Genomic DNA, 15716 nt, shown 5'->3' with positions numbered 1-15716 from the left:
TTCATTCAATTGGTTAGGGGCCCATTATGGCACCATGTTGGGTACCAAGGCAAAAAGGAACCTGTCTTTGGTTTCAAGGGCATCCTACTGATGGAAAACAGCTCGTGAATAGGAAGTTAAATATGAAATGTACTCAGAGCAGGTATAAAGTCAGTTTTTTGAATAAAACACTCTCTATGGGGGGAGATTAGGATGGTTTTCTTCAGGAAGTTTGTGAAGGAAGCAGAGAATTCTGTAAAGTCTGGATGAAAAATGAAGTGCATTCCAGACCAGGGATTTTGCCTGTGCAAAAGTTTGGAGACAGAAAATAGACTGCCATATTCAGGGAATCACAGCAATTTGACTGGAATTCGGGTACATAAAGATGAGCATTAAGAGTAGGAGTAGCAAGGTAGTGCAGTGGAATGAGGAGGATCTGCGTTCAAATCCAGCCTCAGACACTGGACAAGTTATATCACTTATTTGCCTCAGTTTCCTCATCTGTAAAAATGAGCTAGAGAAGGAAATAGCAAAAGACTCCAGTAACTTTGCCCAGAAAATCCCATATGAGATCACAAAGAGTCAGACGTGACTGAATAACAAAAATTAGTTTGTAAGGAGCCTGATCCACCTCCTCTTACTTGAGCAAGGAGACTGAGAAGCATGTTTATCTCAGACAGGAAATGTCCCAGGTAGGGGTTGAAGCCGAGTCCTCCTGGTCCTGGTTGAGCCCTCTGCCCAACATCTCAGCCTTCCTTTTGGAAAAGGCTGGACCAGGTGAGACAGACACTGCTTCTTATTTTGTGACTGTGAAGAAGTTAAAGCCTCCCTGCCCTGAACTGTTGAAAGAGGGCCATTGGCTAGATTTTTTTTTCTTAATTTTATTTTTAAACAAATATTTCTTAAGTACCGCCTACTGTGCCAAGTTCTTTACAAATGTTATTTGATTCGATTCTCACAACAACCCTGGAGGGTGGGTGCTCTTTTACAGATGAGGAAACTGAGGCAGGCAGTGGTTAAGTGATTTTCTCATGGTCACAGATCTAATAAGTGTCTCAAAGCTGGATTTGACACTCATGTCCTGCATTCCATCCACTGATAGATAATAACTAAGTAAGCTTAGAAACCAACCTCCTCATGTAAAGAAAAGGAAGCTGAGGTCCAGAAAAGCTGCCCAAGCTCACCCAGGTGGTCAGTAATAGAGCAGAGATGAAATATTTGTGATTTCTCTGTAGGAAAATTCCCTCTACCAGCAGGTCACAGTGTGTCCTGAGCAATGGAGGATTAAATGACTTGGCCAAGACAAGTAAAATGACAAATCTTGCTCTCTCTTTACTGGGCCATCCCATCTCATATTTTTATCCTTGAAGTCACAGGCACATGAAAATTATTCCTTCTGTTTGGGACTGGTCACTTAGGATGAAGGAAATGGGCACATCCATTGGTCATTTGTGGGCAATAGAGAAGTCCTTATTTGGGAAAGATAGTTACGGATGGATGAAAAGAGCTCTGAGCCTGGAATCAGAGGCTGGGGAGGTCCAAATCCAGACTTTACTCACTTTACTTACTTACCTGGGTGATCTTGACCAAAACACTCACCTTCTAGCTCTGGATCTCCTCACCTGACAAGTAAGGAAGTTGGATTCAATGACTCCTAAGGAGTCTAGCTTTAAATTCTAGCTTTCTATTAAAAGCATTCTAGCTTTAAATTATATATATATATATAAATTATCTATATTTATATTTAAATTATTTATATAAATTTAAATTATTATATATGTATATACACACACATAAGTGTGTGAGTATAATCTAAATTATTATCATAGTATCCTGTGAATCCTCCTTTCTTTCTAAAGAACTCTCCATCCCTTTAAGATTTCTGCCTGGTGATGCTGAAGCTGATAGTCATAGGAACATTTTTTTTAAATGGTTCCAAAACCAGTCATGCTATTTTTAGAGACTTTATTAAAATGATCAGTTTCAATCTGATTTTTATTCCTAGTTAATGTAGTTGAGGATCCTTAAGCCCCCCTCAACGTGCCCACCTACCTTAGCCATGGTATCTGTGCTCCTCCACCCACAAGTGGAAATGTTTACTTCCTTTCTACTGTGGGGTATCCGCCCACCGGAGGAACTCATCAGGGCCATGGGTAAAGGTGTGCTTCAGATCTACTGAAGTTTCCATTAGAAAGTGAGACCTTCCCCCAGAAAAAGGTATGAGAATTTCAAATGCAGCCACATCTCCACTCAGGGAGTTAGGGAGTGGTTTCCAAATCACATTAATCATTTTAAGGGATATATGAATATTTTCTTAACACATTCCAGTTGATTCTGACTCAGTAGAGTGAGGTGGCAAACAGAATAACTGAATGGAACTTTAAACTGCATTGATCCCAGGAGTAATAACAATCATTGTTATAGCTAATAATAGCTAACACGTATATAGTACCTACTATGCGCCAGGCACTGTGCTAAACACTTTGCAAATATTTTCTCATGGTTCTCTAGGTGTTTGGGGGTCTTATTTGTTTATTTTTTGCTGAGGCACTTGGGGTTAAATCACTTTCCCAGGGTCACACAGCTAGTAATGTCAAGTGTCTGAGACTAGATTTGAACTCCTCTTCCTCTCTATTTATTGTACCGCGAACATGTCTCCATGATCACAGAATCATAGATCCAGAGTTCAAAAGTATCTAAAAGGCTATGAACTCCAGTTCTTCTATTGTACAGATAAGGACACTGAGGCTCAAAGAGATTAAATGGCTGAGTTGATATCCTCCTACCCACTGCCTAACTGCCACAAAATGCATTGCTTTTAGGCGTAGAAAGCCCTGTTTCTGGAATGCCGAGTTATGTGCTGCGCATCACAGGCTAGGAACCATGGATAAAATGGAGACCATCCAGGCTAGGGCTACCAGGGTGGTGAAGGGTCACTAGTTCATAATTTTAGGAATTAGGGGTATTAACCTCAATTCAAGAAGAACAAGACTATTCAGAGAACCTGATAATTATCTTTCAATTTGAGTCTTCTGTAAAAGGATTAAGCAATCCATCAGTAAATACTTATTAAGCACCTACTATGTGCCAGGTAATATGCTAAGCCCTGAGGATCAGGAAAAAAAGGCCAAAGACTAGAATCTATCTGGGGAAACAACATGCAAACCACCATATATAAATAAGATATTTACCAGAGAAATTGGAGATGGTCTCAGAAGAAAGACAGTAAGATTAAGGAAGAATGGGAAAGGCTTGTGGCAGAAAGTGGGGCTTTAGGCTGAACTTTGAAGGAAGTCAAGAAAATCAGGAAAAAAAAGAAGAATCTGGGAGGGAAGGGTTCCAGACATGGGGGATAGTTCAGAATTGGGAACCAGAGTGTCCTGTGCAGATAACAGCATCACTGGATTAGATAGGAGGTAGAGAAGAACAAAGTTAAGAAGATTCGAAAGGGTAGGGAAGGATCAACTTATGCAGGGCTTTAAAAGCCAAACAGGAAAAATAAAAATTTTAAATTTAAAAAAATTTGTTAAAGTTTAACAAATTATTTATTTAAATATTTTAATTTAAAATTATTAAAAATAAAAATAATAGGGAATCAGTGGAGGATATAGAATCAAGTGTGGCGGTGGGGGGAATTCATTTTGCTCGGCTTGACCCAGAAGCAATGGGTAATAATGTTAAAGGGGCAAATACAGGCTTCATGTCCAGGTTCCTAATGCTTAGGACTGCCCTGGAGTGGAATGGGGTAGTGAGACCTCCCACTTTGGAGGTATTACACTGGAGTGGATGGCCACAGTCAAGCATACTACAGGGCTGTTCTTTTCGGCTATGGGTCAGCCACTGAGATCGGTTCCTGATCTGATTTTGGAATGTTGTAATAAAAAGGAATTATTTAATTTTATAAATTAACACGAAGGAGGCTTTTTAATCGGCTTTGATTGACTGTTGACTGGCACTCTTTGGGGAAAAATGACTCACCCTATGTTCCTGTTTTTCTTTTGTAACTTTTACTCATTAACCAAATTTGTGGCTCCCATACTTCATGGTTTGTAACAAGCCTTGCCCTTATCAAAAAAGCAGTATTACTTCTTGAAAATTAAATTGAATAACTGTCTGTAGATATATCTAGGGAAAACAAATTCTCTTAGACATAACTTTTTCAGGCCTGTGGCTTAATCAAATACAGAAGTAAACCACTTCCTTAAAGCTAGAAGAAGAGGGGGGGAAAGCCAAATAATAAACCAACAGTTTAAGAATGAAAGGAATTAGGATAGGAGTGACAGCACTGAAGTTGAAATCATCAGATGTGAATTTGAATGCTGGCTATCTATGTGATCTTGGACAGGTTATTTTCCTTCCCTGTGCCTCAGTTTCCTTATCTGCAAAATGGACTGATTGGTTGGATACAATGGTCCCTTCCAGCTCTACAAAGTCTTCTATGAAGGTGGAGGAGGGGAAAGGTGCCTTTTTCAATTTATTTCATGAATGAGCGAGTCCAAGCTAAGCAGCAGATCCCCAAATGGTTAAACTACACAAGCTATGATGTTTTTATATTTGTGACAAGAGAGAAAAGGAATTTTTCTACTCATTGAAAGGAAATACTCACTTGAGCTTTAATGAGTCCCAAGCACTTAAGATGCATGAACCTTCCTTGTTTAGCCAGCCCCATCTGACAAGAGATTGGCTCATGTTACTCCCCTGACCACCCTTCGCTGAATGACTTCTCCAGATTCTGGATGTTCATTTACAGTAACATTACCGACAAATTTCTCCTTCAGTGCTTCTTATCGTAATTATCAGCATTTCCCCTAGATAGTGCGGGATGGAAGTGCCGGGGTAGGGAGGGGCAAATCCCTACCATTTCTTCACTGAATTATTTGTGTGAGGATACATTTTATAATCAAATTTTGTTGTTTTTTCATTTAACAAAAATTGCTATTTCTCTCCCTTCCCTTCTACCCACTCCAATGGAAGAAGGGGACCCTTATAATAAATATATATAGTTGAACAAAGAGAGTCAACAAAAATGTATTTGGTGCCCATTAGATGCCAGGTATTCTGCCAAGTTCTGAAGTTACAAAGAAAGGTAAAAGGCCCTGCTCTTCAGGAATTCAGCAGTTGTCTACCAGGGAAGACCACTCAAAAACTAGATTTATACAGGGTAAATTGGAAAGTGTCAGCAAAGGGGAGGCACTGGCATAAAGGGTGTTGGGGAAAAGCCAGGATTTTATCTGGGACTTGAAGAAAGCTAGGAGAGATGAGGAAAAAGGGTATTCTAGGCTTGGGGACAGCCAAGGGCAAATGTCTTGAGTTGGCGGATAAAGGGTCTCATATGGAATAATTGAGACACAGAGAAGTGGTCTGAAACAATGGGAAAGCGCTCTGGACCCGGAATCAGATATTTGGATACACAAACAGCAGAGGAGATCAGATAAACCAACTAGCTCAGGATCCCACAACTTAAAAGTGCCTGAGTGGGAATCATACCCAGAGTTTCCTCTCTGAATTATATAATTTTATAAATTAACACTAAGGGGGCTTTTTAATCGATTGCAATGAAGACAGCAAAGGCCAGGATTTGATTCCATCACAAGCATCTTTTGCTTTTTTTGACAGACTCCAGTACTCCTGGACTCTGAGGTTGTGCCCCTTGCTCGAGATCCACCTCCAGACTGTTCTGACTTCCCAGCCCAAGAATCCGGGGCACACAGTACAAAGTAGGTGACCTGCTTCAAACCAGCCTCACATTTCTTCCTCCTGACTCATTCATGGACTCATTTTCTATGTCGGGGGTGGGGTGGGGGAGGGGGTTTGAAATACATTTTTGTGCTCCTATGGTAGGGAAAAATCTGCTCCAAGTTACCATATTCCTTTGTAATCTATTTCAAAACCAGAAAAAAAGATTTTTTCCCCCCTTTTCCCTTTTTTTCTTCCTCCTTCCTTCCTTCCTTCTGTCCCTCTTTTCCTCCCTTCCTCGCTCTCTTTCTTCCTCCTTTCCTTTCTTTCTTACTCCCTTCTTCCTTCCTTCTTTGGAAGGTCATAAAACTAGAGGAAGTTAATATTACTTTTTTCTGTCTTCCTTCCCTTTTTTTCCTTTTTTCTTTCCTGTCTTCCTCCTCCCTCCTTTCCTCCATCTCTCTCTTTCTCTCCTTTCCTCCCTCTCTCTTAGAGAATGACTTACTTCTTCCCACACTCTTTTCTTTTTCTTCCCTTCTTCCTTCCTTCTCTGGAAGGTCATAAAACCAGAAGAAGTTAATATTATTTCTTCTTTCTGCTCTCCCTCTCTTTTTCCTTCTTTCTTTCCTACCTTCTTCTTTCCCTCCTTTCCTCCCTCCCTCTCTTTCTCTCTCCTTTCTCTCTTCCCTCCTCTTTTCCTTCCTTGGAAGGTCTTAAAAACAGAAGTTAATTACCTTTTCCTTCAGCCCTCCCTCTATTTTTTCCCTTCTTCATTTCCTCCCTTCCTTCCTCTCTTTCTTTTTCTCTCCTTCCTTCCTTTCCTCCCTCTGTCTTCCTCCCTCCCTCCTTCCTTCCCTTCCTCCTTTCTTTTCTTTCTTCCTTCCTTTCTTCTTTGGAAAGTCATATAAACAGAGGAAATTAAAGCTTCATGACAATCAGCACTAAAGCCAGGTCCATAAATGGTTTCTGCACTTCCAACCTGCATTTCCAGCCAATTCTCAACAATAAAAATCCCACAAATCAATATCCTAATAGAAAAAAAAAACCTCTTTCAATTAATAACATCTGCTATTCTATTAAACACTTTTGCAGGCAGCTGTTTTCTCGGAATATTGCTGAAGAATTGGATCCAACATTTAAATCAAATGGGACAGACCCACCTGTGGATGTACCTGCTGTCAGTTCCCAAGGTATAGGCTTTTTCTGCTGCATTCGGTTAAATAATCCACAGCCCAGAATTCAACACACATCCTTGAATGGGTCCTGGGGACCCACTTGGTCTAACCTCCTCAAAACCGATGAGAGCATCCCTGGCAAGTGTCAATCTGGCATCTTCTGAAAACCTTCAGGAACTGAGCATCCCGTACTATGCTACGTGACCTCCATCTTTGCAAAGCTCTAAGTCGGGAACATTTCCAGCCTGTTACAACTTGGCTCTGGGCTTCCTTTCCAATCTTTTTATACGTTATTTCCCTACATCTACTCTTTATTTCTGCCCAAGTGACCTGTTTGTTCTTTTTCCCTGAACTGGGAACTTTTTACAGGCAACCAGAGAGACACTATGCAAGTTCTCCTGAAGGAGAACACACGACTCCCCCCTGCTTGCCTTTGCCCAGGCTCTCCCCTACATCTGGAAGGCTTGCTTCCCTCACTTCAGCTTCCAAGAATCTTTAACTTTCTCCAAGGTTCAGTCCATATGTCACTTCTTATCTTGGAAACATTTTCAGTGCTCTAGTTGTTAAATGCGTTCCTCCTTTCTTAACTAAACAAACATTCTAACTATTCACAGTCTGTATAAGATGTAAACAAGTAAATAAGTAAAATGTCCTTTAAGGAAAAGGATTATTTTTCATTTTATCTTTGTATTTCCATCTTCTCTCAAGGCAAACTCGACCTTAATGATCACTTAGTTAAAGTGACTTTTGAATTGATTTTTTTTTTACTAATTTTATATCAATGTGTTAGTTATTTCGTTCCTGTAATTTTCTATTATTTTTATTTAAATAATCCCACACTCTTTACATGTTGTTTAGTCATTTCAATTGTGTTTGAGTCCTTGTGACCCTTTTGGGATTTTCTTGGCAAAGGTACTGGAGCAGCTTGCCATTTCTTTCCTCAGTTCATTTTACAGATGGGGAAACTGAGGCAAGCAGTTGAGATAACTTGCCCAGGATCACACAGCTAGAAAGTATCTGAATTCAAGAAATATGAGTCTTCCTGGATTCAGATTTGGTACTTTATCTACTCTCCCACCATATACATGTTCACTATTCTCATTACTATCTTCCCCCATTAGATTGTGAGCTCCTTGAGCTGTTTTTTTTTTTTTTTCCCTTTCTTTGTACCCTGGTACTTAGCACAATGCCTGACATAGTAGGTGGACTTCTTAACTCCAAGGCTGTCCCTCTACCCACTATATACAAAAGGCAATTTAAAAAATATTCCACATTTTCTCAGCCATTTTTCTGTAGCACATTCTTGGCCATTGACTAATTCGTCTACATTCATTATTTCTCCTTTTCTGCTCTTAGCTCTTGCTCATACAGTGCCGGTAGAGGGTCTTTTTGAATACAACGAGGAAATCGCCGAAGCAGCCTTCATCTCCCCAACCAAGCGTCAGTCGGGACGCCAGAAAACCAAAGATAAGAAAGAAGCTTGCAAGCAGCAATGAGATAGAGCTTCTCGCTGCCCCCACTCCATCCTCTCCTCCTTCCCCTCCTCGATGTCCCCGCAAAGGGAAACTTAGTTAAACTTGATGTCAGATAAAATCCTGGACCACAGAAACTCCTTTACCATGTCCTTCAATGGCTTCCTGCCTCTTGGCCATATTAGGACACCTTGATTGCTAAATTATTTTGTGTGTGTGTGTTTGCAAAATGTTTTTGATGACTAAAGAGGCAGTTAATGGCTCAGTGGATGGAGTACTGGACCTGGAGTCAGGGAAATCTGATTTCAAATCCAGCCCCAGACACCTCTTAGCTGTGTGATTCTGGGCAAATCATTTCACTCCTACCTGCCTCAGTTTCCCCCTCTATTAAATGGGGATCATTATAGCACCTACCTTTTGGGAATTATTGTGAAGATCAAACAAGATCCTTAAAGCATTATATGTAAGTGCTATTTGTTATTATTATTGTTGTTCTTAAAGATGTCATCTTTTTGGTTGTTTTATCTGTGACACATTTGCTTGAAAAATGTCAAAAATCAAGCAGTTCTAGATCTTAGATTTATATGACTAGAGGTGACAGAGGGAGGATTTCATAAATCAGATGGAATTGAAACCATCCCAGTGCCCGAGAGAGGACTTAACTGAAAGAAACTTCTTCTAGGTTTCTTCCACTGAAATACTGCACAAAAAATGGCACTTTTCTCTCTCCCTTCTAGCATTGAACTCCAAAGTGAATGGGAAGCTCTGGATCTATTTCAGGGCAAATTAGTCTAGTCTATAGGAAGAAGTCACTGAAAATATGGAAACTCTAAGGAAGTCCTTGGAGCGGTGGGTGGCCTTGTACTCTGCCCAATGGACTTTTCTATCAAATATCCTTCAAACCAATGAGTATTTATTAGTTACCCACTGTGTAAAAGGGCTACAACAGTTTAAATAATAAATGGGCTCTTTCCTTAAAAAAATATGGGGACTAACCATTGCACCTTATAAAACCACTGACACCCATTGCACCTTATAAAACCACTGACACTCATTAATCTATTCTGTGTTTTATTTCTGACTGGGTCAGAAGAAAGACAAATCCATTTGAAATCAGTTTTTTTCCTTTTCCTCTTCCTCCTCCTCTTCCTCCTCCTTCTTCTTCCAATTTAAGTGACTTACCCAGGGTCACACAGCTCTTAAGTATCAGTGTCTAAGGTCAATTTGAATTCAGGTCCTCCTGATTTCCCAAAAGTGTATTCGCTTCAATAAATCTATTTTCTGGCTCACTGGACTTCAAATTTCCTATTACCAGAAGTAGAATGAATCACAATTCAGTTGAAGAAATTTTGTCTAAAACAAATAGGAAGTTGAGCGCTCAAATGTGTCTCTTCAATTTGAGAAAATGCCTGGACGTGGAACAATAAGGTTAATATAGGTTTACATTATGAACAAAGTATAGTTTAATCAAGATGGAACTAGCCGAGTCAATCCAAGAAATATTTTTAAGACAATGCTATGTGCAGAGGCAATATATCGGCCTGAGGGGATACAAAGGCAGAATAATAACAGACAAATACAGTTCCTGCCTGACCTTAAGAAGTTTGCTTTCTGTGAGAGGAATATGGTAATTCCTCATTGCGGGTGGGATGGTTTTGAGACATGGCACCCCTAAGCAAATTAAGATTTAGTGATCCATTGACTTCATGATCTGGAAAATCCCCATAAAATTTTTTTGACCTTCCCTTTGTACCAGAGAAGAAGTTTGAATTTTTCCTTTTTCTTTTGTGGGGTGCTTACAGTATCTTATTGTAAATTTTGGGTTGAGTTTTAGGTCATAGGTTCTGTGTCATTTGCTGGCCTTTGCGTGTTGTTTGCAGCTTCTATAAAACTTCCCCCAAAATTCCCATTTAATTTCTTATGCCAATCTATAAATGGGCGATATCACGAGGTAGTAGGGATAACTATGTAGTCTATCCTGTGCACAGAGAAGTAGATTCATGAGAAATCGAGGAAGAAAACAAAGAATTAGGAAGATGAGAAGTTCATGTAAAGAAAATTGATCCTTAAAAGAAAACTGAGCCTAAAGTGAGGAAGGGAGAAATGGCTTCCAGGGGCCTTAGTAAGAAGCCTGAGTCTAGAAACTTGACCAGAATCTTAGTGCTTTATAAAAAATCTGATTTTCTTTGGACTGTAGTAACAAACATCATATGGCATATCTCCTTTAAGAGGAGATCATTAAAAGGAGATATGTCATAGAAATACACAGGATTTTTTTTTAATCACAAGATTCTTCCAGGAGCTATTCCCTAAAAATGAAAGAGTTTCAGGAGGTCTACTGGGAAGTATAAGCTGAAATATATGATGCACAGAGCCCCAAAATTTAGCATAATATTTGCATGGAGTAAGATGTATCTCTCAAGATATACCTGGATGATTGATTGCCTTTGACATGGGTAACATAAAACAGTATGAAAAGATTTTATTTTGAACATATAAACTTGTTCTGTCCAGTAGCATGTGTCTCTCCTTCATCTCGATGGTTTGTAGTCCTGCATTGCCTTTAGAAAAGGTGCTAGTAATGTTTTAAACTTCTTGAATGTTTTCCAATGGTCCTATTGTCTTCCTCCTTAAAATAAATGTGTTGGAAAGAGAGATGGTGTTTACTCTTGAAATTCTTTGACAATCATAAAATCGACAATTTTTCACTCTATAAGGTATTTTTTAATTGTTGCTCTTTACATCAATCCCACAGTTATTTCCGCTTTGGGGCTGTTAGGTGGGTCGAATGCCAGGCCTGGAGTCAGGAGTCTTTTGATAAAGTGCCTGAACATGAAACATTAATTTTAATATGGGTTTGTACCATGAACTAAATATAGCCTAATCAAGATGGAACTAGCCAGATCACTCCAACAAACATTTTTAAATCTCTCCTCACTTATTACCTATGAGACTCTGGGCAAGTCACTTAACATACCATTTCCCTTAGTTCCTCATCTATAAAATTAGCTGGAGGAGGAAATGGCAAACTACTCCAGTATCTGTGCCAAGAAAACCCCAAATGGGGGCACGAAGAGTCAGATATTACTGAAAAATGACTGAACAATAATATCAAATTTCCCCTTTATTCCACCCTAACCTCTGCTTAATTCTTCTTTGTAACAAAAAAAGCATTTTTTAAAAAAGTCACAGGGACCTCATTGGACCGGTGTATGTCACATTCCACATATGTAGTCCCTTCTGTCTAGAAAGGAGGAAGGTCTGTTTCCTTTGCACTATTAAATAGCACTCCTGATTTTACAAGTTTTAATTTAGAAGCTTCAGATATACGTCAAATCCATTTGCTCTTTTCACTAAGACAAAAAACAAATCTAAAAAAAAATTAGATCTGGGTGAGGTTGCTCTATTTTTAAAGTATCAGAAGAAGTTTCTGTTCCTTAATTTTAGTTTGACATGTTATTTCTGCTATCACCACAATGGCCTGATTTAGCAACTTTTTAAATTTTTTTTTTTTTAGCTTTTTCTTTTCAAAATATATGCATAGATAATTTTCAACATTCAGCTTTGTAAAATTTTGTGTTCCAAATTTTTTTCTCCTTCCCTTCCCCTTATCCTCTCCCCTAGATGATAAGCAGTCCAATATATGTTAAACATATTTACTTCTTCTATACATATTCCCATAATTTATCATGCTGCGTAAGAAAAATCAAATCAAAAAGGGAAAAATGAAAAAGAAAACAAAATGCAAGCAATCAACAACAAAAAAAAATGAAAATACTATATTGTGATTCACATTCAGATCCCACAGCCCTCTCTCTGGATGCAGATTTCTCTCTCCATCACCAGTCTCTTGGAATTGCCCTGAATCACCTCATTGTTGAAAAGAGCCACGTCCATCAGAATTGATCATTGAACAATCTTGTTGTTGCCGTGTACAATGTTCTCTTGGTTAGCAATTTTTTTAAACATGAAGATAAACATATTATTTGTTGTATCATTGAAATGCTGTGTTGTCAAGATAACATTCAGAAAGGGGTAAAGAGAAAATGTTGAAGGCTGGAAAGACAAAAGCTCTACTAGGATGGGAAATAAATTCAGTTACATCTCTGATCCTAATTTGATGAGGGCTTACGGGCCAGTTCCCTGGGTCTTTCTGTCCCTGTTTCTCCATTCAGGAAGATGTTGGAAGAGATGATTTCCAAGATACTTTCTTACTCTGAAGTTTTAGGATTTGTCATAGGCACTTTATTCTATGATTCATGTGCCCTTTAGCAATCCATTACTGCCATTAGCTTCTTAGAATGAATCATGGAATGTCAGTCACAGAGGGGACCTTTTGGAGATGATTTACAAAATGAAAAGATTCCTCTCCCTCCACACCTCTCCTTCCCATATAGTTGTACCTTAGGAGAAATGCACAAAGTATTGCCAATGCCTTGTACAAGTAGCGTTTGATCCACGCTGGGTTTTGAGCTGTCTAGGATGATGGAGCTGGAAGGGAATTTTTGAGATGGTTTGATATAACCTGCCATATTTACTGGATGAGGAAATTGAGACTCAAAGAAGTCTTCATGACAATGCACCATGGTACATAGAGAACTGGTCTTCCAGTCAAGAAATTCTGGAATTCTGTATCTGGTGGGGACCTCAAAAACCACTTAGTCTAAGAAGCACCTAAATAGTTATTATCTCAAATACATATCTGACAAGCTGTCAAGCCTGGTTTGAATCCCAACCCTACCTCTTGCCACTTATGTGACGAGTAAAACTCTTGATTTCTAGACCTCAGTTTTCCCATCTGCAGAATGAGGGGTTTGGACATTTTCCTCTAAGGATCTCCAATTCGGTGATCATCCAGATTTTGTTTAGCAGTCTCTGAGGAAGGGAAACACTCAGCAATTGGTTGGGTGGCTATCAATCAGGGAAGGATAGCATGGAGGTCAAGGGATCAAAATTTGAGCTAGAAGGAACCTTAGAGTTCATAGAGCCTAAACTCTTCAGTTCATAGAGGAAGAAACTGAAACCCAAGGAAATGGTATAATCTGGGAAGAAAGAACCCAAGGGTAATCCCAAGTCTGAGAAGTGAAGTGACTGGAAGGGTGGTCAGAAAGAGGGACGTTAGGAAGAAAGGAAAAATAGGTCTTTGGGGACAAGGGCAAACAAGGCTTTCTTGGATAAAAAAAAAAATTACTCCTTCCCCTGCCTTGGAGGAAATGTAGCATTCCCTTCACTGAACATTTCTTCTGCCATCCCTGTGGATTTGTCTAAACTATTCTGCCATGCTGTCCCTCCCCATTTCTATCTATTAGAAGCTATATTTTCCTTCAAGGCTCAGCTCAGGAAATATTTTCTTATCCTCTCCCTCCAGGAATTGAAGCATGGCCATCTTGGGCCATGGAGAACCCAAAAGAAATTCACTAGTGGGAAAAAGAGGCAAACATTGGAGAGGGATATTCCAGGCTCAGAAAGCCCCAGACTCTGAGGGGACTTCCAGGATGAAAAGGTAGCTGAATTATGACAAAAGCCATCGTCCAGAATCATGGTCAAGGCCTATTTCTAGTCCAGCTACCATAATGTTGCAGCCTCCGAGGCTTCTGGAGGAAATCAAGATCCCCAAGCTTTGGGGGTCTTTTATTTCTCTGTTCTTTTAGGGATAAAAGAAGGAACAAGTCTGGGAGCAGGAGAGATGAAGAGGCAGTACTCAAACCTAAGGCAAAAGTGGTGGGCTGTGACTTTCTCGGAGGAGATTCCAGATGGGCCCAAAGCACTTTGACTCAAGCTGGGAATGAGACAGTCTCCCTAGATGTGCTTCTGAAGCTTTGGTCTTTGTCATTGTGACTCAGTGGCCCTTTCATCCTGGAAGTTCCCTCAGTGCCTGAGGCCTTCTGAGCCTGGAATATCCCTCTGCCATGGTTACTCATTGGGGAGCTTCTTTGGGTTCTCCATTTGGAGCCTCTTGCCATGGGGTGTTTGCCCAGTGACCTGGGTGCAGGCTAGTAAAGCAGAATCATGGCTAATTATGTCACAGTTCATGAAGGTCTTTGGATTCTGTACCAAAACCCTGAATGTTTTATTGTGGTTTATTTTCCCAAACAACTACTGGGGAAAATCCCTATGAAATCTGACATGGAGTAGGAGTGAGGGTGAGGAATAGAGATGTGGCAATATAAATTGATGCTCGAGGCAAAAAAAAAATACTGACTACTCTCTTTCATGCCCATTGTTGACTCCAACTGGGTGGAGGTTTCTATAGGGGAACTACGTCAAGGCTGAAAGGATCTGCAGTCTCATTCTATAGGAGAATGCCTTTTATGCTGGGGTGGTCTACAGGTGACTTCAGTCACATAAATGGGCTTCCCAACTTGGTATGAGTTCTGCAAATACAACTACCATCTTTGTAAAGCAGACCGGAAATTTAGCTCTAAAAACATTGTTCTTGAGAACTGCCAGCCTTTGAAAGTAGAGCCAACTGTGTGGGGATTGGGGCTGTGAGTTTGGAGACGGGAGTATAAATAGAGGGGAGCGCCAAAGAGCCTTAGGAACTTTCTCAATATCTGAAGTTTTTAAAGAGACCCACAAAAAACACACAACAGAATTCCTCAGGAAAGAAGAGAGAGACAGGGAGATTGAGAGGCAGAGAAAAAGAGAAAGAGGGAAAGTAAGAAAGAAAAAGAGAAGAGAAAACTAGAAAAAGGAAGTGAAAGAGAAAAAAGAAGGAAGGAAGAATGAGAGAGGAAGGAAAGAAGAGAGGGAGGAAAGAAGGAAGTAAGGGAGGGAGGAAGGGAAGGAGGAAGGAAAGAAGGAGAGAGGGAGGGAGAGAAGGAAAAGAGGGAGGGAGGGGAAGAAAGAGAGAAAGAAAGAAAGAAAGAAAGAAAGAAAGAAAGAAAGAAAGAAAAAAGAAAGAAAGAAAGAAAGAAAGAGAGGAAGGAAGGAAGGAAGAAAGAAAGAAGAAAGAAAGAAAGGAAGAAAGAAAGATGGAAAAAAGAAAGAAGGAAAGAAAGAAAGAGAGGAAGGAAGGAAGAAAGAAAAAAGAAAGAAAGAAAGAAAGAAAGAAAGAAAGAGAGAAAAAGAAAGAAAGAAGGAAGAAAGAAAGAAAGAAAGAGAGGAAGGAAGGAAGGAAGAAGGAAAGAAAGAAGGAAAGAAGGAAGGAAGGAAGAAAGAAAGAAAGAAACAAGGAAGAAAGAAAGAAAGAAAGAGAGGAAGGAAGGAAGGAAGGAAGAAGGAAAGAAAGAAGGAAAGAAGGAAGGAAGGAAGAAAGAAAGAAAGAAACAAGGAAGAAAGAAAGAAAGAAAGAAAGAGAGGAAAAAAGGAAGGAAGAAGGAAAGAAAGAAGGAAAGAAGGAAGGAAGGAAGAAAGAAAGAAAGAAAGAAGGAAGGAAGAAGGAAAAAAGAAAGAAAAAAAGAGAGGGAGGGAG

At 39.7% G+C, this 15716-nt stretch overlaps 1 protein-coding gene across 1 annotated transcript in view; it reads left to right on the top strand.

The window, feature by feature from the left end:
* Nucleotides 1-10957, top strand: part of LOC127555916 (coiled-coil domain-containing protein 50-like) — a 53088-nt gene extending 42131 nt beyond the window's left edge. Inside the window, exons 9-11 of the mRNA XM_051988646.1 lie at nucleotides 5596-5696; nucleotides 6748-6845; nucleotides 8187-10957. Coding sequence (XP_051844606.1) covers nucleotides 5596-5696; nucleotides 6748-6845; nucleotides 8187-8326 — 339 coding nt within the window. The 3' untranslated portion in view covers nucleotides 8327-10957. The remainder of the gene's footprint in view (nucleotides 1-5595; nucleotides 5697-6747; nucleotides 6846-8186) is intronic.
* The last annotated feature ends 4759 nt before the right edge of the window (nucleotides 10958-15716 follow it).

This window comes from Antechinus flavipes, chromosome 3 (assembly GCF_016432865.1).
Source record: "Antechinus flavipes isolate AdamAnt ecotype Samford, QLD, Australia chromosome 3, AdamAnt_v2, whole genome shotgun sequence".
In the NCBI taxonomy this organism is placed as follows: domain Eukaryota; kingdom Metazoa; phylum Chordata; class Mammalia; order Dasyuromorphia; family Dasyuridae; genus Antechinus; species Antechinus flavipes.
This window is presented reverse-complemented; position numbering and strand designations above follow the sequence as displayed.